The 27,245-nt window shown below is 41.9% G+C and overlaps 2 protein-coding genes across 3 annotated transcripts; one reads left to right on the plus strand and one right to left on the minus strand.

The window, feature by feature from the left end:
* Positions 1-24,398, minus strand: LOC126946028 (histone H2B type F-M-like). The gene is made up of 5 exons (XM_050776012.1): positions 24,259-24,398; positions 18,502-18,599; positions 6,678-6,699; positions 514-987; positions 1-97 (listed from the first exon to the last, which is right to left on the minus strand). The coding sequence occupies exons 1-5, from the start codon at positions 24,396-24,398 to the stop codon at positions 61-63; spliced, it is 771 nt and encodes a 256-aa protein (XP_050631969.1). The 3' UTR covers positions 1-60.
* Positions 24,387-26,943, plus strand: LOC126946037 (histone H2B type W-T). 2 transcript variants are annotated; one of them, XM_050776027.1, is made up of 3 exons: positions 24,387-24,925; positions 25,349-25,407; positions 26,634-26,943. In XM_050776027.1, exons 1-2 carry the CDS (start codon positions 24,435-24,437, stop codon positions 25,383-25,385), a joined length of 528 nt encoding a protein of 175 aa, XP_050631984.1. In that variant the 5' UTR covers positions 24,387-24,434; the 3' UTR covers positions 25,386-25,407; positions 26,634-26,943. The 2 variants fall into 2 exon arrangements, 1 of the variants encoding a protein (XP_050631984.1); XR_007722575.1 differs by having other exon boundaries at positions 24,428-24,925; positions 25,349-25,453.
* Positions 26,944-27,245: the final 302 nt, after the last annotated feature.

Here is a 27,245-nt window from a genome sequence, read left to right on the forward strand (position 1 = left end):
ATGATAAGGGAGGTGCTGAACACGTTTAGGAGGGTTACCTCTCTTCTTATGTCAGCGTATTCACTTTCTCTGTTGCCATATCGCACATAATGAAGTTCTGGAAAGTTCCACCATACAGTCATGGAGAATGAGAGTGAAAAAGGTAAACATCAGTACCTTGATAATATCACCATAAAGATAACCTAGAAAGATAACTAATAAAAATGGCCATTTAGAAAACTGAGGAAATGAAACCCGATCACGGAAACACCCCCTACTTTTCCTTGGAGCATATCGTACTACAGATATATTGCACTTGACGGAGTTTTGCACTGTGGGAAAAATGCCTGATAAACCACAGGACGCCACATGCCCCCCAAGCCGGCAGGATGCCACCCACCATAACCTCCGGTGGAGTTCCCCCACTTGGTGGGCCACTGGTCTTTAGCGCCATGCACGGAGGTTCTGAACCAAGCGTTTGGGTTTCCCGGGTGCTCAGGTGCTCCTGAGACAGCGCACTTGCTTTTGGTGTACCTGAGGGCGGCATTCGTGCCCTGGGCCTCAGCGAGCTTGCCCATCTTCCCCGGCAGCAGTAGGCGCACGGCCACCTGGATGTCCCGGGAGGTGATGGTCACACGCTTGGCGTAGCGGGCCAGGCGACCAGCCTCGGTGGCGATGCGGTCCAATATGTCATGGACCATAGAGTCCATGACACTCACGGACTCCGGGGAAAGGCTGAGGCCCTGGTGAACCTGCTTCAGCACCTGGGGGAAATAGGCGGCAAAGCTGTCCCCGAAGCTGTCCCTGCGGCGGTTGGCATGGCGCCTGCGGGAACCTCGGAGCCCTCGCGTCTTCTTCTGGACGATCGTGGAGTTGGCGTCTTTGGGCTCTTGGATGCTCTGGTCTTCCTCAGAGGTCATCTTAGAGGAAGCCTCAGCCATGGCAGAGGCAGCGGCCATTAGATGGCAAGACCAGACAGTGACGGTTATGGACCAGGGAACGGGGGCACTTTGGTTTGGCCGCGTGGCTCTACGTCACAGTCCAACTCGACATCTGATTGGATGAAGTGTCACCCAGGGAGCCTGTCAACAATCCTCCCTCCATTGAAGGTGATTGGATGATCCTGTTGCTTGGCATCATGTCAGCCAATCACAGAGGGCGTCTGCCGGCCTCAGCAGCCCCTGATACCTACCTCAGACAAAGGAACACAGAGGCTTGCTCTGTCGCCCAAGCTGGAGTGCAGTGGTGCGATCTCAGCTCATTGCAACCTCTGCCTCCTGGTTTCAAGCGATGCTCCCTCTTCAGCCACCCAAGTAGCTTGGACTAGAGGCTTGTGCCACCACACCTGCCTAAATTTTGTGTGTGTGTGTATATATATATGTGTGTGTGTGTGTATATATGTGTGTGTGTGTGTGTGTGTATGTGTGTGTGTGTGTATATATATGTATACATGAGGAAACATGATGAAACATATATATACATATATATACATATATACATATATATACATATATACATATATATATATATAGTAAAACGTGGTTTCATCATGTTTCCTCAGGCTGGTCTCGAACTCCTGGACTACAGCGATTCTCCTGCCTTGGCCTCCCAAGGTTAAGGGATTACAGGCATGAGCTATTGTGTCTGGTCGAGAAAACTTATTCCAAGAAAATAAAATATGGTGTTGATACCCATTGAAGGATGCACCCTAAAAAAAATCTGAGAATATTTAAAAACGTGGTTACAAAACTCATACCTGAAATATTAATTAAATCATATTACACACACACACACACACACACAGATAAACAGTTTACTGCTATAAATAACAATTTAGAAGCATCAAACGGGACAAGCATTACTAATGGAACAAGCAGACCTCATAGAATCCTTTTTCAACATTACCTCTATTATACAATTCTTTTAAATACATAACAAAAACCCACAGTGCAGAAACAGCTCAATCAACAATTCAATGAACAGCACCCTTTTCAAGCTTCCGAGAAACTGAAATAAGGACTCTAACTCATTCACATTTGTCTAATTCTATTATTTCCCAGTCTACAATCTTTTTTAATGCAAAGCTTAATGTTCTGTGAGTATGCATCACTTACGATGGAAGTGTCCAGTGAGAGGACCAAAACCCCACTCTGCACTGGCTCAGCTAATGAAGTCTCTTCAGCCCTGGGCCTGAGCCATTGGCTCAGAATGTGAGCAGGTGACCAGTCCTGAACTCATAAATGACCTCGAGCTGTTCAGCCTTGTAATTTGAAGAGACAATTAGTTTGAGGTTTGTCTACTTTTTATTTCTTTGTTTGATTTTTCATTTTCTTGTAATTGTGGTGACTTAAGGATTTGAATCCAAGGCTGTGAGTAAGCATGTCTACTACCTCTTGCATCATATTGTGAAGGAAAGCTCTCTGAAAAGGAATTTGGAGGAAAGAGACTATTCCTGTGAACAGCTTGCATACCAGGGAGGTGCAGACTTCAGTGTAAAACAAAGGTGCAGTTCCAGAGAACTAAAAAAGGATACAGCTTTTATAGAGAAAATCTCTATAAATGCATGCGGTGTCTCCAATATGGAGGAAAATAGATTTCACAAAGTGGAGTGGCCTTTGTTGTTATTGCCACATGGGGCAGTTTGAGCAGACACAGGAGGTTATCTTTGTTTTGGTCAGATTTTTTGCTCTTCACTTTTGTCAAGCCAGGTTTTAAGGCTAGCTGCCACATCATGATGTGCCTATTTACATATTTAACCTTTTTATCAATCGGTTAGAATAAGAAATCTCTAAAATCCTTTTAATATAACACGGAAGGTTAATTTCGAGGATCCATCTATTGGCCATTGACATTTAGAATTTTCAATAGTGGACTGAAGTTCAGTAGTGACTGGAAGCCATACCCTCTTCAGAGAAGAAATAGTTTCAAATATTGCCCCTGTCCCCAGACATAGGCTAAAATAACAAATGACTCATGGGATTGCAGTTTCCCAGTATGTGCTAGCTAGACCAGTGGTCCCCAACCTTTCTGGCACCAGTGAGTGGTCTCAGGGAATACAAATTTTCCACGGAATGGTATTGGGGGGATGGTTTTGGGATGACTCAAGTGCATTACACTTATTGTGCACTTTATTTCTATAATAATTATATTATAATGTTTAATGAAATAATTTTACAACTCACCATAACTGAGAATCAGTGGGAGTCCTGAGCCTGTTTTCCTTCAACTAGACGGTCCCATACAGGAGTGATAAGGGACAGTTACAGATCATAAGACATTAGATTTCCATAAGGAGTGTGCAACCTAAGATCCCTCAGTCCCCATTACATCTATTAGACTCCTGACCCCTCATCTTTCTTCTACTTGAAGGTAGGTGCTTTACTGGGGTACTCAAGTTCAACTGCATTCATTAGGGCGAGCTCTAACCAAAGTAAGTACTATGCATTGTGCATAACAAAAGAGGAAATTCAGACACAGGGACATACGTCCAGGGAAGAAAATGTGAAGTGGCATAGGGAGAAGTGGGCCATTTACAAACCAAGGAAAGATCACTGGAAGAGATCCTTCCCTCTTACTACTCAAAAGGAACCAACCCAGCCGGTGCTTTGATTTGGACTTCCAGCCTGCCTAAATGTAAACCATAAATTTCTGCTTTTTATGCTGCCAGGATTTTGGTACTTTGTCAGAATAGCCCTAGCAAACTACTAGAGATTCTGTTGCCAAGCAGTGGCATGATGCGATAGGGAACATCCAAAAGATTGGAAGAGGCCTTGGAACTAGGTAATGCATACAGGCTGGAAGCGTTTTACATGCATGATACAAGAAGCCTAGAGTGCCTTCAGGAGATGGCAGGGGGAAATATGAACACCAAATGCAATTGAAAAGAGGGTTAAGAAAAAATTCTTTGCTGTAGAGAAAAAAACTCTGACTTAGAGAATACACATATCATAATCACCGAAATGTTGCTAGAACTATGTGTTAAAGGCACTTGTGGTGTGTTTTCAGAAGGAGAGGAGGAAGAGGTTATTGGAAGCATGAGGAAAGGCGATCCTAGTTTTACAGTGGAAAAGGTTTGGGCTGTATTGTGTTCTGAGTGTCTTTGAGGAAAGTAGAAATTGTAAGTGATGAACTTGCACATGCTGCTGATTTCTAGTGTTGGAGCTCAGGGCACAATACCCCAAAATGAGGAGTTCATAAGTAGTTTCAAGTGAAAAGGATTTTTCTGATGCTCTTGGTCCTCCTGTCTCTCAGTCCCACTCTATCTTGGAGACTAAACCTAGAGACCAGAATCTCTCTTGCCGAAGGTGGGTCCTAGAAACCAGGGAAGTGGGGGCACTTTGGTATGGCCGCGTGGCTCTATGTCACAGTCCAACGTGACATCTGATTGGATGAAGTGTCACCCAGGGAGCCTGTCAACAATCCTCCCTCCGTTGAAGGTGGCTGGATGATGTTGTTGCTTGGCATGTCAGCCAATCACAGACGGCGTCTGTAGGCCTAAGTGGCCTCTGTTGCCTACCTCAGACCAAGGAACACAGAGTCTTGGTCTGTCGCCCAGGCTGTAGTGCAGTGGTTTGATCTCAGCTCACTGCAACCTCTGCCTCCTGGTTTCAAGCGATGAACCCTTGAAGCGACACATATGTGTCTATATATACACACATATATATTTCTATATGTATATATACAAATATATACATATTTATATATGTATAATATATAATACATATATAAATTATATATGTATTTTTTATATATATATATATAGGCTGGTCTACATATATATATATATATATATATATAGGCTGGTCTCGAACTCCTAGACTACAGATTCTCCTGCCTTGGCCTCCCAAGGTTCAGGGATTACAGGCATGAGCTATTGTGCCTGGCCGAGAAAACTTATTCCAAGAAAATAAAACATGATATTGATACCCATTGAAGGATGCACCCTAAAAACAAAATAATCTGAGAACATTTATAAACGTGGTTACAAAACTCATACCTGAAATATTAATTAAATCACATAACACACACACAAAGATAAACAGTTTACTGCTATAAATAATGATTTAGAAGTGTCAAACGGCAAACATTACTAATGGAACAAGCAGACCTCATAGAATCCTTTTCCAACATTACCTCTATTTTACAATTCATTTAAATACATAACAAAATCCACAGTGCAGAAATAGCTAAATCAAAAATTCAATGAACAGCACCCTTTTCAAGCTTCCGAGAAACTGAAGACTCTAACTCATTTGCATTTGTCTAATTCTTTTATTTCCCAGTCTACAATCTTTTTTGATGCAAAGCTTAATGTCTTGTGAGTATGCATCACTTATGATGGTAGTATCCAATGAGAGGACCAAAACCCCACTCTCCACTGGCTCAACTAATGAGGTGTCTTCAGCCCTGGACCTGAGCCATTGGCTCAGAATGTGAGCAGGTGACCAGTCCTGAACCCATTTACAAGCTGTTCAGCCTTGTAATTTGAAGAGAAAATTAGTTTGAGGTTTTTGTCTACTTTTTATTTCTTTGTTTGACTTTTCGTTTTCTTGTAATTGTGGTGACTTAAGGATTTGAATCCAAGGCTGTGAGCAAGCATGTCTCCTACCTCTTGCATCATATTGTGAAGGAAAGTTCTCTGAAAAGGAATTTGGAGGAAAGAGACCATTCCTGTGAACAGCTTGCATACCAGGGAGGTGCAGACTTCAGTGTAAAACAAAGGTGTAGTTCCAGAGAACTAAAAAAGGATACAGTTTTTATAGAGAAAGTTCCCATAAAGGTTCCCAGTACAGTCCATTCATGCAAATAAAGGATTCAAACTTAGTTCTGATTGGTTGACTCAGTTGAGCTCTGATTGGTCAACACGACTGAGCCCTGATTGGCAGGGGCAGGTGAGCTCAGGTTGGTTGGTTCAGGTGACCTCTGAAAGTTGCAGAGTTAGATAGTGCGGGTTTTTGGGGAATTCCTAGTACATGTGTGGGCTCTAGTCTGCATGTGGCAGCTTGGCTATAGTTTAAATTTAGGCTCAGTCACTGGGATTCATCTTGAAAGATTGACTCTTTTAAGTTCACATTTGTCCACAAGTTTAAGAAAATGATAGTGACCAATTAAAAAACTAGGATGACTCTCCTTTTATTTATTTATTTATTTTTAAAAATTTGATTATTGCGGGGCTTTTTCCCTTTCAGGCACATGTGTCTGACAAAATTAACCCACTATGGTAATTTGAGACAATATAAACACTTACGTCAGTACAATGCTTTCTCCAAAATATGATTGGGCCTGATTCGTGACCCAATATAATACTCTTCCTTTTTCATGAGACTGTCACTCTGGAATAAGGGGGAAGGAGTGTAGAAGTGAGTGAGGGCACAGAAGAAGCTGTAAGGGTGACTATTTACTCTTTTTCCTTATCCCAGACATTTTACCTAGTATAGTGACCATATGTCCTGATTTCGCCCGTTGTCCCTGAGTAATTCTTAACAGCACCCCCTTTCACTCTGAGACATGTCCAGATTTACAACTCTGTACTTCCCAGGGTAACTAGATCATGCAGGAAGTTGTGAGTGTAGTAGCTCTCAGATCTTTGTTGAATGAACAGATAAATAAATGAACCTATATTGGATAAGAGACTGGCCCCTGACAACCTACCAGACCATTGCTGAATTCTGTGGCTACTCCACACGACCCTTCTGGACCACTTGGGTACAGTCCCCTTTCCTGTGCCGCACTTAAAAAAAAAATTTCTCTACAAAGCTGTCTGAGTCCCCGTGTTAAACCCATGAGAACGGCAGATTTTGTTTCCTCCATGATCTGCGTATCACATTGACTCCTCCCAATAACCCTTTATGGTGTAGATATTTTAGCCTCAACTTTTTGGCAGACAAGAAACACAGTAACTAAGAAACGTGTCCAATGATCACACAAGTGATAAACAGAAGGGCAGAAATGCAAATCCACGTCAGTCTGAGTCCAGAACCCAAGCACTTGAACATTGTCTTCTGCCATCCTCTCTCATATTGCAGTGATGGCACCTTCAACGCATGGATACCTAGGTAGACAGTCTGAGGTGAGCCTCCCCTTTACAACAAGTCTTTTTGTAGCTTGATCTTTCCCTGAAGGCAACGTGATAAATTCAGAGGTGTAAAAGCAAAACCATCAAGTTAGCCTTCCTGCACAGGTATGCAAGGAACCTGATTTTCTTGTGCAACCACGGGAGTTTCTTCAAGCAGCAGTTAGGAAATTCAACCATGCCTGAGCTCAATTCTGTGTTTCAATAGCTGTCAGAAACATATGCATAGCCATTCCATGTTGCACAATTGTGTCCAATACACATGGACTCCAACTTAGCATGGTTCAACTTAAAATCATTTGCCTTTATGATAGGTTTAACTGGACTTAACTCCATTGTAAGTTGGGGAGCATATGTTTACTCTCTTGCAAATTAATGAAAGAAAGGGTAGGAAGCAGGGAGTGGGAAAAATTTTCAGGTTAGGGTTACATGGTCATTGCCTGATGATCCACATTTAGCTCTGTGATGGCCAATTTCATGTTTTGTCTTGTCTTTCCAACCAGGGGGAGATTATTTTCCCAAATAAGCAAGGATAGAGATCCAGGTAACTCGACTTGATTGAGTTATACTATCTAGATATGTGGTCAAATTTCATTCTGAATGTTTCTGTGAATGTGCTTTTTGGTAAGATTAGCATTTAAAACAATGGACCTCAGTACAGAAGACTGCACGCCATAATGGCCTGAATACCCTAGAAGTTAAAAACAAAAAAAGAACAAAAAGACTGTCTTCCCCCAAGCAAGAGTAAATTCTGCAGCAGACAGCCTTCACAGTTGAACTGCAACATCGGCCATCCCCTGGGTCTTCAACCTCATGGTCTTTAGACTTAAACCATAACGTCAGCTTGTACCTGGGACTCCAGGCTGCCAGGCCACCCTGCAGATTTAGGATTTGCCAGCTTCCTTAATCACATGATTCAGTTTCTTAAAATAAATCTCTCTCGACCGATAGATGGATAAATATCCTATTGGTTTTATTTGTCTGGAAATCCCCTAATACAAGCTTTCTGCACCAAAACATTGCTGCAGAGATCTGAGTGTTGTTTCCACATGTAAAATATCCGGTTATATATCAGACATTTTCGTGATTCCATTAATCAATACCTGTCCCTTTGATTACTGACTACACAGTTATGTCAGTAGTTTTCCCTGGGTCTTAAAAGATGTTTCTTCATCATTTGATATGACTGGGGACTGCAACATATTCAGTTCAATGGTAAAGTTGAGGACTTAATTACAATTATTATCACTGAAGGTAACAATCCCTTGAACATGGGCAGAGTCCATGTGGCACGTGCTAACCAGAAGACTGAATGAACTTATCCCGCTTCCGACCTTGCCAGTTAATTGCACTCCCTTTCATTACCACCCATATAGCCTACACTCATATTGGTTGGTGTCAATTAAACCAGGCATTGCTATAGTAATAAAAAGAGGCATGGCTGACTGAATGGCAACTTTGCCAGGCATTGTTCTAAGTGCTTTATAGGGAACACTTCAATTCCCTTTCACAAGATCTCTGTGAAGTAGTGTTATTATCTCCATGTTTGTGGATAAAGGCACTGAACCACATAAGAGTGTCACTTGCCCGAGATCAAACAGGTTTCTGTACACTTAAGCTTCTGCTCAGAAAAAGAAAATATCATCAGAGTGAACAGGCAACATACAGAATGGGAGAAAATTTTTACAATCTGTCCGTCTGACAAAGGTCTGATATCCAGAATCTAAAAGAAACTTAAATAAATTTACAAGAAAAAAAAAAAAAACCTCATCAAATGTGGGCAAAGGTTATGAGTAGATACTTCTCAAAAGAAGACATTAATGCGGCCAACAAACATTTGAAAAAAGCTCATCGTCACTGGTCATTAGACAAGTGCAACTCAAAATATCAATGAGATACCATCTCACGCCACTTAGAATGGCGATCAGTAAGAAGTCAGGAAGCTACATATGCTGGCCAGGCTGTGGAGAAATAGGAACGCTTTTACCCTCTTGGTGGAAGTGTAAATTAGTGCAACCATTGTGGAAGACAGTGTGGGGAATCCTCAAGGATCTAGAACCAGAAATACCACTTGTCCCAGTAAACCCATTACTAGGTATGCACGCAAAGGTGTATAAATTATTCTATTACAAAGGCACAAGCACACGTATGTTTATTGCCACATTATTTACAATAGCACAGACTTGGAACCAACCCAAATGCCCATCAATGATAGACTGGATAAAGAAAAGTTGGCACATATACACCATGGAATTCTATACAGCCATAAAAAAAGAAGGCGTTCATGTCCTCGGCAGGGACATGGATGAAGCCGGAAGCCATCATTTTCCACAAACTAACACAGGAAGAGAATACCAAACGCCGCATGTTCTCACTCAAAAGTGGGAGTTGAAAAATGAGAACACATGGACACAGGGAGGGTAACATCACACATCGGGACCTGTCAGGTGTCGGGGACAAGAGGAGGGAGAGCATCAGGACAAATACCTACTGCATGCGGGGCTTAAAACCTAGATGACGGGTTGACAGGTGCAGCAAACCATCATGGCACATGTGTACTTTTGTAACAAACCTGCGCGTACAGCACGTGTATTTCAGATCTTAAAGTAAAATAAAAAGAAAAGAAAAGAAACAAACATAGTAACCCCAAAAGTAACACCAGTTTAGAGATAGCAGAATAGAGATTTAGTGAATGACAAGATAGATCAGAATAATTATACACAATACCGCATATAGAGAATGAAGAAAGAAAAGATTAAAGAGAGGCAAGGAGACTAAAGGTGTGGACAAAGAAAGTAGGATGAACATCATATGGGCATTATAGAAAATGAAATAAGAGTGAATTTTGAGAAAATAATATTCAGAGAGAAATGGCTGGTAATTTTCCAGAATAAAGGAAACACATGATTTGCTGATTCAGGAAACACACTTGTACACATCATACTAAAGCTACAGAAAAGTGAAAACATAGAGATCATAATAGCTGAGAAAAAACACATTTTATTCCGGGGAATAACAAAGAGTTTGTCAGCAGACCTCTGTCTATCAATGAATGGAAGCCAAAAGCAAAGTCTGCGAGAAAATACTGCCAACATAGAGAGTTGCATTCCTAGCTAAAGTATCATGAAATAATAAGGAAGCTGTGATAGACAGGTAGGAGAACCACCCAGAATCCCTGTCGAGGACGAATTTCATGTCTGTGAGGCTCAGAGTGCAGGTAGGAGACAGTCAACAGCCACTTGTCCCTGAGGACATTACCTGAGCTACCTTGCTCTATCTCATGCCCTTCCCGAGGTGGACCACATGCAAGGACAAATCCAGGAAGGGGTATAAAGATATAGCTAACTATTTCCAATGCTGAATATCTCTGATGAGCCATTTTATCTTTAGAGCTTCTCTGGGTATCCCAAGAGGCTTTTGTTTGGCCTGAAGTAAGCATGAACTTCTTCCTCTGCCCACTCCTGCCTCCTTCCTGTCCGTTCCTCAGCTGCTGATCCGGGATAAGTGTCCTGCACACTAAACTCCATCACGGTGTCAGCTTCATGCAGAACCTAACGCAGAAGCAATGATAAGGGAGAGAACCTGAAAACTCCTAGTGTTGACACCAACAGAAACCTTGTTAAAGAAATTTCCAAAAAATGTCATTTAAAGAGATGTAAAGTGACCAAAAGAGCACAACTGGAAGTGCCAACAGGGAATAGTAATGCAATACACTGACAAATAGGTGTGAATGAAAAACAATGACTTATGAAACAGATACAGTGAAGACTATGAAGCCATTGAACAATCAGTGAAACAAGAAAGAATGACATATTATAATTAATGCATCACGTGCACAAGGGCGGCATCCTTGCAATTTAAGGGGCACATGACCTGCAGCATCCCACCGATTTTTCACACATTCTTTCCCCGAGAACTAAACATTGTCAACTCTGCTTCAATCTATATCTGTGGTGCAGTTTATTCCAGGGGAAATAATTGATTTCATTTGATAATTTTGCAGGTAATCACTTAGCTACATGGTGATTTCCGTCAGTTTGATTCCCAGGCCTCTGTTTGTAAGGATTAGTCAGATCAATGTTATTTTTGTAGCTAAGTCCCTTAATATTTTCACTCTTATTCTCCCCAGAGCATTTGGTGGACTAGTCCACATGTCCGTTATATTTGATTTGGCAACGTATAAAAAGAAATTCTTGATATAAACATCGTACCTATTTAATCCTGTTTTTCGAACATGTCTCATATACAGAATTCTTTTCAATACACAAATTAGGACGCAAAGAGAGTACATGAAATAGCCAAGTAGAATTTTCAGGAAGCATCTCATTATTCCTGATCCTTGAGCAAGGAAATTACTGTTCTGATTGCTTCAGAATTATCCAATTCTATTCCTTTCTTGTCCATAAACTCCTGTTTTTTAAAAACACAAACCTTTATCAGTTGCAATTGTGCATCATTGGACGATGGGAGCGTCCAAAGAGAATGCCAAGCCCCGGTCTCCACTCATTTCACCACAGAGGAACCTGCAGCCCTTGAGCCACAACCATTGGCACAAGCATGGAAGATGACTGGGACTGAAACAGTATGTGCGTTCCTTGGTGTTTCCCTATTACAGGGAAGAGGGACAGAGAATGATTTTTGCTTGCTCTGTGACTCTTTGCTCGCTTGCTTTCAAATGTGGTGATTTGGAGATGTGAATTTGTAGCTGGTAGTGGGGCATGTCTCTTGCTCCTTGCAATGACTAAGAAAAAGATGATGAGGCACTAAGAGAACTAAGATGATCCCTCCTTTCTCCTCCTGGGATGTCAATGTTAAATTTACCTTATGTTGTCTTCTTGGCCTGTTGAGTGTGTGTTTGTTTTTCTATATCTGTATTGCTGAGATTCAAAACAGTCGTGACTTTCCAGTTACTTTTTAAAAAGTATTGTTTATATCTAGCACTCACTTCCATGGAGAGAGAACATATTCTGGGATTTCAGTCCTTGGAAATGTATGATAAGTTGCTTGAAAGCCCTGTATTTGTCTATTGCATTGTTGTTGTTAGTACTTTCAAAATATGTTGTAAATTCCCCTTCCGAGTAGGATGCTGACACCTGATTAGGATGTCAATTCAAGGAAATGATAAAACGAACCCTGGATAATCTACAAAAACAAAATCCTTCTGCAGCTCATAATATCGTGATAAAACCCTGGCAGGAGAGACCAACTGCAGAGAATTTCACCTGTGGCAGAGCCACAAGTGCTCAAGAGAAAGAATGTGGGCAACGCAAGATGCTCCAGAGAGCTTCCGTGAACAGTGCAGGTGGAAAGATGGGGCCGATGGCTGATCAAGGAGGCCATGGAGAAGTCTGTTTTTCATTTTAGGCCCAATGCTGACTAACTGTGCTGGGGCTATAATACCTCCACAGCTCTCCTTCAAATAGATAAACTAAGGATTTAGGGCCATTGACCCACCTTATCAGGATTAGTACTCATTTTTGCATTTCAAGAAAATCTCTTAAAAGTATTTCAAAAAGAATAAGAAAGTTTGCTTCCAAAAGTGACTGAAAAAAATCTATCACAAAATTAACTGCAATAGTTGTCCCCGTGTGGTGCTTTGAGACTGTCTTACACATCCCTAACAAAATTATGGAAGCTGAAGCCTCTTTTCAGAGATGTTTGCCTTTGCAGGGATAAAAAGTAACTGTGGAGTTGTTTGAAGAACACTGCATTCCCCTCAATCACTTTATTCCTATCAGGCTCATTGGGGCTGCATGAACTTGCCAGAAGTTTTCTATAGGACATAAAAATGTTCCACCAAAGAATGTTATTTCTTGCATACAGTTCTTAAGCACTTAGTCTCGTGAGTAGTCATTTTTGTAAATATTGAATGATTAGGACTTTCTTCTTGTGTGTTGCCTTTGTAAATTCAGAAACTATACGGGAGCGTTAGTGAAATAATGTTTAAAATGCACCATAATCCAGCTGTGGAATGCTGACTGGGAGTGTAAGGGTGACTGACATAGACAACTTATAGGCAAGGGAGAGGAGAAATGGGTCTTGATGCTGAAGACTGGAATGGGAAATGAATACATCTGATTATTCATCTCTGTGGCTGAAAGCAGGTAAAGGGCAATAAGTGAGCATCGGTGATCTAATGGTGTGTTTTGCTGAAAGAAGGAACTAAAGGAATTGGCGTGCATCATGTAACTAACAAATTATAAGCATCATACCAAGTAAAACAGTAGTAGCAGATCAAGGATACCCTCATTAAGTTTTGTCAACACGATCCATATCAAGGAATTCCCATTGAAATACATGACTGAGGATTCAAACATATTATAGAAATACCGAGATCAATTTTTTTTTTTAAATAACATATACCCTTTCCAAATGTCCCAACCAAAGATACTATTCCCACTCATTTGGATTCATCTGCATCAACTATTTTCCAAGTTATAATCTTTTGTTAAAAAATAAAAATAAAACTTCATGACCTTCAACTGTACATCACAGAGAAGATGGGAGCGTCCAATGAGAGGAGCTGAAATCCCACTCTACCCTGAATCACAGGAGGGACACAGCCATTGAGCCACAGCCATGGTTTTCCCGTGTGCTTAGGGACCCAGCCAAAAAATCTGTCTTTCTGGGTGTTCGTGCTTGAGGACTGAGGAGGAAATTTGTATTTGCACTCTTGTTGGGAGCTTCTTTTTTTTTTTTTTTCTTTCTTTTTTTATTTTTATACTTTAAGGTCTAGGGTACATGTGCACAACGTGCAGGTTTGTTACATATGTTTACATGTGCCATGTTGGTGTGCTGTACCCATTAACTCATCATTTACATTAGGTATTTCTCCTAACGCTATCCCTCCCCCATCCCCATACCCCATGCCAGGCCCCAGTGTGTGACGTTCCCCACCCAGTGTCCAAGTGTTCTCATTGTTCAATTCCCACTGATTGGTGAGAATATGCCGCTTTTTGTTTCCTGTCCTTGCGGTAGTTTGCTGATTATGATGGTTTCCAACTTCATCCATGTCCCAACAAAGGACCTGGACACATCCATTTTATGGCTGCATAGTATTCCATGGTGGATATGTGCCACATTTTCTTTATGCAGTCTGTCATTGTCAAGACTCGGTTCCAAGTCTTTGCTATTGTGAATAGTGCCGCAATAAACATACGTGTGCATGTGTCTTTATAGTAGCGTGATTTATTATCCTTTGGGTATATACCCAGTAATGGAATAGCTGGGTCAAATAGTATTTCAAGTTCTAGATACTTGAGGAATCGCCACACTGTCTTCCACAATGGTTGAACTAGTTTACACTCCCACCAACAGTATAAAAGTGTTCCTATTTCTCCACATCCTTGCCAGCACCTGTTATTTCCTGACTTTTTAATGATTGCCATTCTAACTGGTGTGAGATGGTATCTCATTGTGGTTTTTATTTGCATTTCTCTGATGGCCAGTGATGATGAGCATTTTTTCATGTGTCTGTTGGCTGTACAAATGTCTTCTTTTGAGAAGTGTCTGTTCATATACTTTGCCCAATTTTTGATGGGGTTGTTTGAATTTTTCTTGTAAATTTGTTTAAGGTCTTTTTAGATTCTGGATATTAGCCCTTTGTCAGATGGGTAGATTGCAAAAATTTCCTCCCATTCTATAGGTTCCCTGTTCATTCTGATGGCGGTTTCTTTTGCTGTGCAGAAACTCTTCAGTTTAATTAGATCCCATTTGTCTATTTTGGCTTTTGTTGCCATTGCTTTTGGTGATGTATTCATGAAGTCCTTGGCCATGCCTATGTCCTCAATGGTTGTGCCTAGGTTTTCTTCTAGGGGATTTATGGTTTTAGGTCTACCATTTAAGTCTTTAATGCAACTTGAATTAATTTTTGGACAAGCTTCTTTCTCTGATCGTTTGGTCACAGTCTTAGTGGTTGAAAGACATGAATTAATAGGTATGAGTGGAAATGTCTCCTGCCTACACCATCAATAAGAGAACAAAGGGAATCAAATGGAAATAGAGAGATAAAAATGATTCTCTCTTTTCCCATCCCCAATTTTGTCCCCAACCTACTTGAATGTTCAGGTAATAATGTGTTTTTTTCACCTCCAAGCACATGGGCCTGACAAAAAACCCACTACATTTATGTGGCAGGATAAAAATCCCACCCCAGTGTAGTGGCTGGTATGATGGGGTTGGTCCTCATTCTTGATCCATCACAGCCTTTCTCTTCTTTGATTGTGGCCATCACTCCTGGATAAGCGGGGAACAAATGCGTGGTGGGGAGGACGAAGCTCGAAAGAGTGGCATTTATTCTTTCACCTTATTGTAAAGGACCGCCATCAAACATCTGGGGTCACAGGCCAAATGGGCTAGCACCTGAATAGGGCATTAGTGGAGCACAAAAGGGCCTTGACTCCTCTTCACTCGCATCCTCAATCCAGTCCCTGCCATGCAGCATCTCTCTGATGTGTGTGACAGGCCGGTCCTGCACCTCATGGGCCTGCTACTGCTTCCATAATTCTTCTGAAATCCTGAAATATGTCCATCATTTAACTAACTGTGCTCCCAAGATCTATACAGAGGCATTGGTGAACCACACGTGCTTTTGGGGGATTGACGTTAGGCAAGGACTATCTGGTGGCCTGGATGCTTGTTGAGGTATTTTGTCACGCACTAGAGGGAATTTTGTGTTAACGAGGAATAAGGTACATAATTATTGTGCTTGCTGTAATCCTCGGACTGGCAGAGTGAATTCTGTCCCTTCCAGGGACTCGGTATCCCTTCACAAATACATCAAGGGCCTTCCTTACCCAGAGTTCCACAGTTACTGGGTTACATCTGACACCAGCACCCAGGTTGATCTCCCAAATGTCACTCCAGTGCCTGGTCCACCCGACATTTGTATTAGCCTTTGAGTTTGTCAGCCTGTCAGAAGTTAGTCAAAGTAATGCTTCTTTAAGTTAACATATCTTACAGGAAATACCTCAAACAATAAGGAAATACATCATTTATTTGCTTCACCTTACTCAGTCTCCATTAGAGCGTGAATTCAAATGAAATTGCATGAACAAGTGTTTTGTCTAAACAAACTTCAACAGAGTGGGATGTCTGACAGAAAGGGTTGCCTCTTGTTTTTACACTCACTGAATTGCTTTTATTTGCAAATGTCTTGTTTTCTTTTTATACGCTTTCATTACTCTTGAGTCAATAAGCAGGAATTGGATTGCCAGGTCACAGAGTTAAGTGCCCATTTAATTTCCAAGGAGCTGACAAATAGTTTCTGAAGGGCTGTGCCATTCTACATGAGCACTATCAGTGCATGAGAATTCAGTTGTTCAACATCTCTGCCAACACTTGATATGCTCAATCTTTTTATATTTCTATTGATGTTATTTTTAATGCACAAATCTTAACTGTATGCATTTATGGGGTACAATATGATATTTTGAAATATGTATTCAATGTGGTAAGACTACCCCAAGCTGATGTCCATCCCCTCGTTTACCTATCATTTTTATCCTGAGACACATGAAGTTTACTTTCTTGGTTGTCCTGATTTACACAATCCATTACTACTGACTGTAGCCATCCTGCCATGCAATAGATCTCAAAACGTATTCATCCTGTGTATCTAGAACGTGTCCTCCTTTGACCGGCAACTCCCCATTTTCTTCCTCCCACCCCTCCCCACCCACGTCCCAGCCCCTGGGGAGCCGTCATTCTACTCTCCACTTCTATGAATTCAGCTTTTTAAGATTCTACCTATAAGTTAGACATTTAGTATTTGTCTTTCTGTGTCTGGCTTATTTCATAACTTAGCAGAATGTCCCCCGGCTCTATCCACAGTGTGCCAAATGACATACGTTGCTTTTGTCAAGGTTGAGGAGCATTCTGTCGTACCTACATACTACGTTTCAATTACTCATGTACCCAATGATGAACTCTTAGTCAGCTTCTGCATCTTCACTGTGGTGTATAATGCTGCCGTGAACACGGGAGTGCAGATGTCTCTTCATGGTACTGATTTCATTCCCTTTGACTATAGACCTGGAGCAGGTATGTGGGATTTCCAGACCATATTGCAATTGTATAATTTCGTTTTTTGAGGAATTTCCACACTGTTTTCCGTAATGCCTCCACTACTTCACATTTCCACCAAACGTGTACAAGAGTGCCCTTTTCTCTCCATTCTCGTCAACACTGTTATGACTTTCATCTTTTCTGGTAAAAGCTATTCAAACAGGTGTGTGAGGTGACATCTCACTGTGGATTAAATTTGCATTGCCAGGCCAGGCGCAGTGGCTCACACCTGTAATACCAGCACTTTGGGAGGCGGACTTGGGTGGATTGTGAGGTCAGAAGTTCAAGAGCAGCCTGGTGAAGATGGTGAAACCCCGTCTCTGCTGAAAATACAAAAATTGGCCGGGTATGGTGGCGGGCACATGTAATCCCAGCTGCTCAGTAGGCCGAGGCAGGAGAATTGCTTCAAGCCGGGAGGCAGAGGTTGCAGTGTGCGGAGATTGTGCCACTGCACTCTAGCCTGGGAAACAGAGAGAAACTCACCCTCAAAAAAAAAAAAAAAAAAAAAAAAAAAAAAAAAAAAAAAAAAATTGCATTGTCTTCATGATGAACTGAGTATTTTTAATGTACCACTGGCGGTTTGAGCTGCTTCTTTTCAGAATTGTCTATTGAGGTCCTTTGCTGATTTTAAAATTGAATTATTTGCTTTCTTGCTATTGCATTGTTCATATTCCTTCTATATTTTGGATATTAACCTTTTATCAGATGTACAGTAGCAGTATTTGCTCGAGTTCTGTGGGCTTGTTACCAACAAAAGGGGTCCCCCAAAAGGTGGTATCTCTCCCTGTTCGGTGTTGTGAAGCCAATATGAGAAATTGCAAGTGAGTGTCAGGCAGTGCAGGCTTTATTCCTTGGCCATGGACTTTACAAGCAGGAGGTTGGCTCACAAATCAACTTCTCACTTCGGGAGAGGCGGAATGTCACAGACATAGGGTATCTTTAACGAAGGGATTGGGCATTGAAAGCAAGGGGAGGAATAATCATGTCTTTTGTCTGGATAGGTGCAGAAATTCTCAAAAACAGAATACCACCTGCTTTATTCCCCATTCATGGTTTCCTTCAGTCATTGTCACGGTGACTGTCAGCTGTCATGGTGCTGGTGGATGTGTCAGTTCGTATGGGAATTTGATTATAATGAAGTTCCAGGTTCCTCTAAGATCAATTGAGCTGCCATTTTGCATCCCATCAGCCCCAGCCGGCTTGGTCACAATAGGAAATTCTGATGTCGGGTATCCTGTTTCCTAAAAACAAGCAGAGTTAAGGCAGGGTAGAAATTTAACTAGGTCGTGTATGCATTACGTTGTGTAACAGGTTGTCTCCTTGCTCTATTATTTATTATTTTTCTGTAAAAACATCTTTAATTTGACACCATCGCATTTGTGTACTTTTCACTTTTGTTGCCTGGGCTTTCAGAGTCCTATCCAAAAAATCATTGTCCAGGCCTATGTCATGGAGCTTTGCCAAAATATGAAAGTTGAATGGCAACAACAGAAAAATTAAAGAAATGTTAAATAGCAGATTAGGCCCAGTTGGACTGAGAATTGGAGAAAGAGAAGACAGATGTAAAGTCATTGTGAAAATTTCACAGGGACATAACACCTGAGAAAGGAGTGAGGAGAACTGATAAACCTTAAGGATTTGACTAAAAAGCAAAAAGTATATCTCATAAGTAATACTGGGCAAGTTGGGAAGAATCCTAATCAAAGGGAAAATAGCTGGTAATTTCACAGTATTGAAGGAAGACATGATATTCTACTTTTAGGGAGGACACCTGTACCCATCCTTCTAAAGCTTAAGAAAAATAAAAACAGAAATCACCATAGCTGAGAAAAGAAAAAAAGACAGCTACAAGGCCTATAAAGGAATAACAAATAGTTTGACAGCCAACTTCCTTACATCAATAAATAAAAGTCAATATCACAGGAGATGTGTGTCAACACAGAATGTCATTGCTAGCTAAAGTATTATTAGAGAACGAGGCTGTGGTAGGTGTGGATGAGCCAGCGTCCCCTTTAAGGATGGATTGACTGTTTTGGTTGTTGGGAATGCAAGCAGGTGCCAGTCCTGAGCCATTAGACCTTTCCGGTATTACTGTAGTTACCCTTAGTTACCTTGCCCATATACACTGCCTGATCCAGGAGAAGTTGAATGGTCTGGTATTTTGGCACAATGGCAAATACACTAATGGGCCCCTTTATCTTCAGATGTCACCCTGAGATCAGAATAGGATTCCATTGGCTTTGTACTCAAGATGTACTTCTCCCTATGCCCACTCCTGCCTCCCTCCTGACCCTTCCTCAGCCATTGACCCTAAATAAGCTTCCCACACACTAAACTTTATTTCAGAGTTCATTTCTTCCAGGACCTAAGTCAGAAATGATGAGATTTGAGAGAAATGGGAAACTCTTAGTGTAGATACCAACAAAAACTTTTTAAAAGAAATTTCTGAAGAATCTCATTTAAAGAGATGTTAAATGATCACAAGAAGATGATTGGAGGTGCCAAGAAGGAAAGGTAATAGAATGGATTAACAAGAGGAGTAAAACGATGATTGTATAAAACTGACACAAGAGAAATACAACAACAGAAAAAGAAAATCCTTCAGGATGATATCCTTGATGAACATTGATGCAAACAAAATACTAGCAAATCGAATCTAGCAGCACATCAAAAAGCATATCCACCACAATCACGTGGGCTTCATCCCCGGGACCCCCGGGACGCAAGGTCGGTTCAACATACTCAAAGCAACCGTTGTGATTCATCACATAAACAGCACTAAAGAGAAAAGCCACATGTTTATCTCAATAGCTGCAGAAAAGGCTTTTGATAAAATTTAACACTCCTTCATGTTAAAAACTCTCAATAAACTATGTACTGAAGTAACACACCTCAAAATATTAAGAGTTATCTATGACAAACCCACGGCCAACATCATACTGAGTGGGCAAAAGCTGGAAGCACTCCCCTGGGAACCTGGCCCGAGACAAGGATGCCCTCTCACCACTGCAATTCAACATAGTCTTGGGAGTTCCAGCCTGGGCAACCAGGCAAGAGAAAGGAATAAAGAGCATTCAAATAGGAAGAGAGGAAGTAAAAATCATGTCCCTGTTTTCAGACATGATCCTATATCTAGAAAGCCCCATCGTTTCAGCCCAAAAGCTTCTCAAGCTAATAAACAACTTCAGCAAATCCTCAGCATACAAAATCAATGTGCAAAAATCACCAGCACTCTTGTACATCCACAACAATGAACCTGAGAGCCAAATCACGAATGAACTCCCATTCACATTTGCCACAAAAAGAATAAAATGCCCAGGAAGACAGCTAACCAAGAAAGTGAAAGACCTCTACAAGGAGAACTACAAACCACTACTCAAAGAAGTCAGAAGTGACACAAACAAATGGAAAAACATTCCATGCTTACGCATAGGAAGAATCAGTATCGTTAAAACGACCATACTTCCCAAAGCACTTTACAGATTCAATGTTATTCCCATTAAACTACCATTGAAATTCTCCCCAGAACTGGAAATAAGATCAACATGAAACCAACAAAAGAGCCCGAATAGACCAACGCAATCTTAAGCAAAAGGGAGAAAACTGGAGGCATCATGCTACCCGACTTGAAACTATACTCCAGGGCTACAGTACTGGTACAAGAACAGAGACAGAGACCAGTGGAACAGAATAGAGAACGCAGAAATTATTGTTGCTATTGTTATTATTATATTATTATTTTGAGAGGAACCCAGAAATTAAGACTGCACACCTACAACTATATGATCTTTGACAAACCTGAAAAAAGCAAGCAATGTGGAGAGGATTCCCTATGCAATAAATAGTGCTGGAGGTGCTGACCAGTCATATGCTGAAGATTGAACCTGGACCCCCTTCCTTACACTGTATACAAAAATTAACATGAGATAAACTAAAAACCTAAAAGTAAAATCCAAAACTGTAAAAACCCTGGAAGACAACTTAGGCTACACCATTTGGGACATGGACACCAGTACCAGCAAAGATTTCATGACTAAAATGCCAAAAGAAATTTCAACAAAAGCAAAAATTGACAAATGGTATCTAACTAAACTAAGGAGCTTCTGCATAGCAAAAGAAACTCTCATCACAGTAAACACACAACCTACCGAATGGGAGAACATTTTTGCAAATGATGCAGCTGACAAAGGTCTAATATCCAGCATCTGTAAGGAACTTAACCACATTTACAAGAAATAAACCAACAAGCCCATTAAAAAATGGGCAAAGGATATGAACAGACACTTCTCAAAGGAAGACCTGCACAGGGCCAACAAGCAAATAAAAAAAGCCAGCATCACTGATATTAGAGAAATGCAAATCAAAACCACAATGAGATACCGTCTCACATCAGTCAGAATGGCTACTATGATGAAGTCCAAAAATAACAGATACTGGCAAGTTTGTGGAGAGAAAGGGACGCTTACGCACTGTCTTTGGGGAAGTGTAAATTAGTTCAACCATTGTGGAAGACAGTGTGGCAATTCTCGAAAGACCTGAAGTCTGAAATACCATTCGACCCAGCAATGCCATTACTGGGCATATAGGCAAAGAAATAGAAATCCTTCTATTATACAGACGTGTGCATGCTTATGTTCATTGCAGCACAGTTCTCAATAGCAAGGACATGAAATCAACCCAAATGCCCATGAATGATAGGCTGGATAAGGAAACTGTGGTACATATACACTGTGGAATCCTATGCCTCCACAGAACAGAACGACATCATGTCATTTGCAGCGACTTGGATGGAGCTGGAGGCCATTACCCTTAGCAAACTACTGCAAGAACAGTGATATGGTTTGGCTCTGTGTCCCCCACCGAAATCTCACCTTGAATTATAATTCCCATGCTCTCCCCATGTCACGGGTGGGACCAGATGGAGATGATGGAATCATGGGGGTACTTTGCCTCGTGCAGTTCTCATGATAGTGAGTGAGTTCTCACAGGATCTGATGGTTTTAGAAGGGGCTTTCCCCTTCCCTTCTCTCTGCACTTCTCCTTCCTGCCACCACCTGAAGAAGGATGTATTTGCGTTTCCATCCACCATAATTGTAAGTTTTGTGAGGCCTCCCCAGCCCTGTGGAACTGTGAGTCGATTAAATCTCGTTCCTTTATAAATAACCCAGTCTCGCCTATTTCTTCATAGCAGCGTGAGAACAGACTAATACAAGCAGAAAACCAAATAGTGCATGTTCTCACTTATAAGTGGGAGCTAAATGATGAGAACACATGGACACATAGAGAAGAACAACACATATTGGGGCCTATCTGATGGTGGAGAGTGGGAGGAGGGAGAGGATCAGGAAAAATAACTAATGGTTACCAGACTTAATGCCTGGGTGATGAAATAATCAGCACAGCAGAGCCCCATGACACACGTTTACCTCTCTAAAATACCTGTACGTTCTGGACATGTACCCCTGAACTTAAAATAAAACGGAAAACAGCCTGATACAATAAAGATTATGACTATATTAAAAATTAAGGAAACAGGCAGGGCGCAGTGGCAGATACCTATAATCCCAGCACTTTGGGAGGCCGATGTGGATGGATCACTTTAGGCCAGGAGTTCAAGGCCAGCGTGGCCAACATGATAAAACCCTGTCTCCACTAAAAGTACAAAAATTACCTGGGCATAGTGGCGTATCCCTGTAGAGGTGGAGGTGGCAGTGAGCTGAGATCGCACCAATGCACTCGAGCCTGGGCGACAGATTGTTGTCTCTAAAATTAAATAAAAGAGAATTAAGGAAACAGCATAAGGAGTATATATTATAATTTTGCATCACGTAGATGATGGGAACATCCTAATGAGAGCAGCTCATGCCATAGTCACTACTGGCTTAGGCAATAAAGGCTTTCTAGCCGTTGAGCCACCACAAGCCATGGCTGAATGTGTGGCGAGGTGACCCGGAAATGAACCAGTGAGAACCTCCCTGGGATGTTTAACCTTGCAGATTGTGAAGAAAAACGATGTGGCTCTTTCTCTGTTTTTTGTTTGCCTTTTTTTTTTTTTTTTTAAAGAAAAATGTCATGCTGACTTACTGATATGAATACAGAGATTGTTGTGGACAGGTCTCTTGTGCCTTGTACCAAACTAAGAGAAGGATTGGCTTGCTAAACGTTTAAGTAGATTTATAAAATCATCATTTGTAATGGGGCTGTCCAGAAATGGTTAACTAGAGTTCAGTCACGGAGCATATCATATACGATGTTATCTAATAACAAAAATGAGCCTTTTTGTCCTTCTTAATTATGAACCGAGTTATTAGGAGTAGAATAAGTTGTTTGTTAAAGACATGACATCAAATACACTTGAAAGCCTGGCCTTTGAAATGACAGTTCATTGATGACCTTTATTTCTTCAGCATTTCTTAAGAATTTTCTTGTTCATTTCCTGCAACTTAATGTTAGTTAAATGCATTTAAGGAATGTCTTTGCATATATTGTCAGAGACTCTTGAAAGCTATCTTTCTAACTTGAACATAATTTTCAGTTTTGGAATCCCTTTCTCTCCCTCGTGGGCTTCCTAGGAGATTTAAGAAGATATTTTTAACCCAATATCTCTTAAAATTATTAGCCATTACCGCCTTCTGAGTTGTGATTTGTGGTTGTTGTTTTGTTTTCCTTTTTTTATTACTTTTTAAAACCTGGTCAACGTTGAGTGTTGTCATATGTTTTTAATAAAAGCACCTTTCTGTTTCTATTATCTGCTTGGAGGCTGGGGTATGGCCATTTCTCGTTCTGCTGATTCACGGAAGATGTTGATCAGAACTGAAGCCAGGAGCCAGACCGCTAGGTCCTTTGATGCCTAGGAACCCTCAGTGGCCATGTCAGGGAGTTTCTGCTCAAGCCAGGTGACTTAGCCCAGGATAACAGTAGATTCTGAGATGAGTGAGAATTGTTCCACACGTGGCCACAGTCATTCCTCTGGCACAGTGGACTTGGGTTCAGGAGGTCTGTCTCTCTTCAAGGATCATGAACTGAAATTGCTAAACTTTGGGAGTTTTCAGTGACACCCTTCAAAGTGCTCACGCTGTGACATGGATCAGCTGAGAAGGGCGGATGCGCTTTTGCCCTGTGGGGCATCTGTCTGTGTAACTTTCTCCGAGCCAGGCCACAAGGGGCGCTTAAGCCCGCAGACGCGCACTGTGATTGGTTGACGAGATGCTAAGCAACGGGACCATCCAGTCACCTTCAACGCAGGTAGGTTTGCTGAGAGACTCCCTACGTGACACTTCATCCAATCAGAAGTGAAGCTGGCCCGAGACTTGGCGCCATGCTGCGTACCCAAGTGCCCCCGCTTCTCCGATCCACAACCGCCATTGTCTGGTCGTGCCGTGTAATGGCCGCTGCCTCCGCCATGGCTGAACCTTCCTCTGAGACGACCTCTGAGGAGCAGCTGATCACCCAGGAGCCCAAAGAGGCCAACTCCACGATGGCCCAAAAGCAGAGCAAGCAGAGGAAGCGAGGGCGCCGTGGGGCCTGCAGGTGCCACGCCAACTGCCGCGGGGACAGCTTCGCCACCTATTTCCGCCGGGTGCTGAAGCAGGTTCACCAGGGCCTCAGCCTTTCCCGGGAGGCCGTGAGTGTCATGGATTCTTTGGTCCATGACATACTGGACCGCATCGCCACCGAGGCTGGTCGCCTGGCCCGCTCCACCAAGCGCCAGACCATCACCGCCTGGGAGACCCGGATCGCTGTGCGCCTGCTGCTGCCGGGGGAGATGGGCAAACTGGCAGAGTCCGAAGGCACGAAGGCTGTCCTCAGGTACACCAGGAGCAAGTGCATTCCCTCAGGAGCCCCCGAGCACCACGGGAACCCAAAGGGTCTTTTCAGAGCCACCCAACATGGCCTGAAAGACCAGTGCCTTGCCAAGGAGGGGACCCCACCGGAGGTTGGGGTGGGTGGTGCCCTTCCGACCTGGGGGGCATGTAGTGTGTGGCATCCTGCGATTTTTCAAGCATTTTCCCCTCAATACTAAACATTGTCAACTCCAATATATCTGTAGTGCAGTTTGCTCCAAGGAAAAGTAGTGGGTGTTTCCGTGATCGCGTTTCATTTCCTCAGTTTCCTAAGTGGTCGTTTTTATTAGTTATGTTTCTAGATTACCTTAATGGTGATATTATTATTGCACTGATCTTTACCTTTTTCTCTCTCATTCTCTTGTGACTGGATGGTGAAATTTTCCAGAACTTCACTATATGCCGTACAGCAACAGAGAAAGTGAATAGGCTGATACAAGAAGCAAGGTAACCTTCCTAAACCTTTTCAACACCTCTCCCATCGCGAATCCATGTAAGTAAGCAAATGAGGCGCAGTTAAAGTGTACATACAGCTAAATACAATTTTTAAGAATCCGTTCATTTTCCAGCTTTCCCGACTCTGAGATCACTATTGCAGTTCATTCTTTTTTTGCCATGACGATAATCTTTTCGTTTCTTTTTAAACAGAAACCTTCGTTACTTCCAGGTTTGTATCAGTAGGCTTAGGGAGTGTCCACAGAAACGGCTCATGCCCTAGTGTTCAGTGGTGCAACCAATGAGTGACTTGCAGTCTATGAGCAACAGTCATTGTCCCAATGTGGGGGGAGTGAACCAGGCTGAACCCACAACAGCCTTGCACTGAAATGCAGTCTGTTGTTTCGGGGGACACTGTTGTGATTCTTCACCTGATGTTTTTGCTTTCAGTGCTTGTCATCATGGTCATTTAAGGATATGAATCCAAAGCTAGGAGTAGTATATGTTCCTTGCCCCTAGCATCAAGTTATGCAGAGAATGGTCAGCCTTTAGGAGAAGTCAGACAACGCTTATTTCCTCAAGAGATTTACATACTAATATTCATGTTAATGTTAATATCGGTTAGCTTTCATAGTGCTTTCGTCTGGGTCCCAAGTCTTTGTATTTTTAGCACTTTTTCCTATAAGTGTATTGCTGAATTTCAGAGCAGCTGTGACTTTCCCATTGCTTTTCTTTTCAGTGGATCTCCAGCCACCCGAGTATGTGTACAAGAGAACATACTCTGGGATTGCAACCCAAAGGAATTTATTATGTTGTGCCTTGAAGCTCAATATGTGGTCATTTTTGTCAAATGTTTCCCGTGAATTTTGAAACATCTTGTAAACAGCCCGTCTCCTTCATATGTAGAAAACAGTAAAGGATGGCATTCTCAGTCAAACCATGAAACGAAAGCTGGATAAATGACAAAAATCAAAAATTTTCTTGAGCCCATCAGAAGTGGGAAATACATACCCCAGAGGGCCCAACCTGTAGCCACACAGATTATTCTACCTTTGTCAGAGGACAGTTTGGTCAAGAGTGAAATGGGGGTGTGGCAGGATAGTAGCCAGAGCTTCCCTAAATAGTGCAGTTGGGCAATGTGGTCAGGTCACCTCCAGAGCTCCACTTGGGATCCATAGAGAAAAGATGTAGAGCCAAGAAGTCCCCTCATCGGGATTTCCTACTTTCTGTTTTTTCAGAATATTAGAAAAGTGTTATGAAAGTAGTTGAAGAGAAATGCTCACTGCACAAGTGGACCAAGAAAAACCGCCATGAAGACAGCAACAACTAAATCGTTCTGGACGGTGCCGCCGGGTGATCCTACATGTCTGGAGCAACACTTTGAAAACCAAAGACACTTGGCAGAACCCTGTTCCTATCCAGAAACAGAGCTGTGTACCTGGTCCAAAGCACCACATCTCACTGAGTGACTTATTTCTCATTATGCTAATTGTTTTGCTTTAAAGCGCCAATCTTTCTGTCAAATGGGATGTACAAATAAATTTCTAAGTTATCCTTGCATGTCTACTGGGTAATCTGACGTGTCTTTTTCTGAAACCATATCTTGAGATATTTTACCCTGGAGTGTGTGTTTTCCATTTGTAAATTCAGATATGAACGAGGAGAATTAGTAAAACAGGGTTGACAATGAACTCTGATTGGGCTGTGGGGAGTGAAGTGTGAGAGTTCAAGGGGACTGATGCCTGTGAGTTATAGGAAGAAAGAGAAAAAGGCTGCTTTGGTGTGAAGATTGGCAGAGGAAGCTCACACATCTGCTACAGCATTTCAGGGGATGATTGAGAAGGGGAACC

This window comes from Macaca thibetana, chromosome X, assembly GCF_024542745.1.
Source record: "Macaca thibetana thibetana isolate TM-01 chromosome X, ASM2454274v1, whole genome shotgun sequence".
Classification (NCBI taxonomy): domain Eukaryota; kingdom Metazoa; phylum Chordata; class Mammalia; order Primates; family Cercopithecidae; genus Macaca; species Macaca thibetana.

Coding starts and splice junctions, on each gene's coding strand:
- LOC126946028 (XM_050776012.1), bottom strand. CDS start 24,398: ATGAAGTGTCACGTAGGGAGTCTCTCAGCAAACCTACCTGCGTTGAAG. Junction 18,600..24,258: donor TTGTGGCCTGGCTCGGAGAA/AGTTACACAGAC, acceptor TTTTCTGTTGTT/GCCATTCAACTTTCATATTT. Junction 988..6,677: donor AAGGGGACTGTACCCAAGTG/GTCCAGAAGGGT, acceptor GCCAAACCAAAG/TGCCCCCGTTCCCTGGTCCA.
- LOC126946037 (XM_050776027.1), top strand. CDS start 24,435: ATGCTGCGTACCCAAGTGCCCCCGCTTCTCCGATCCACAACCGCCATT. Junction 24,926..25,348: donor GGCACGAAGGCTGTCCTCAG/GTACACCAGGAG, acceptor GAAATTTTCCAG/AACTTCACTATATGCCGTAC.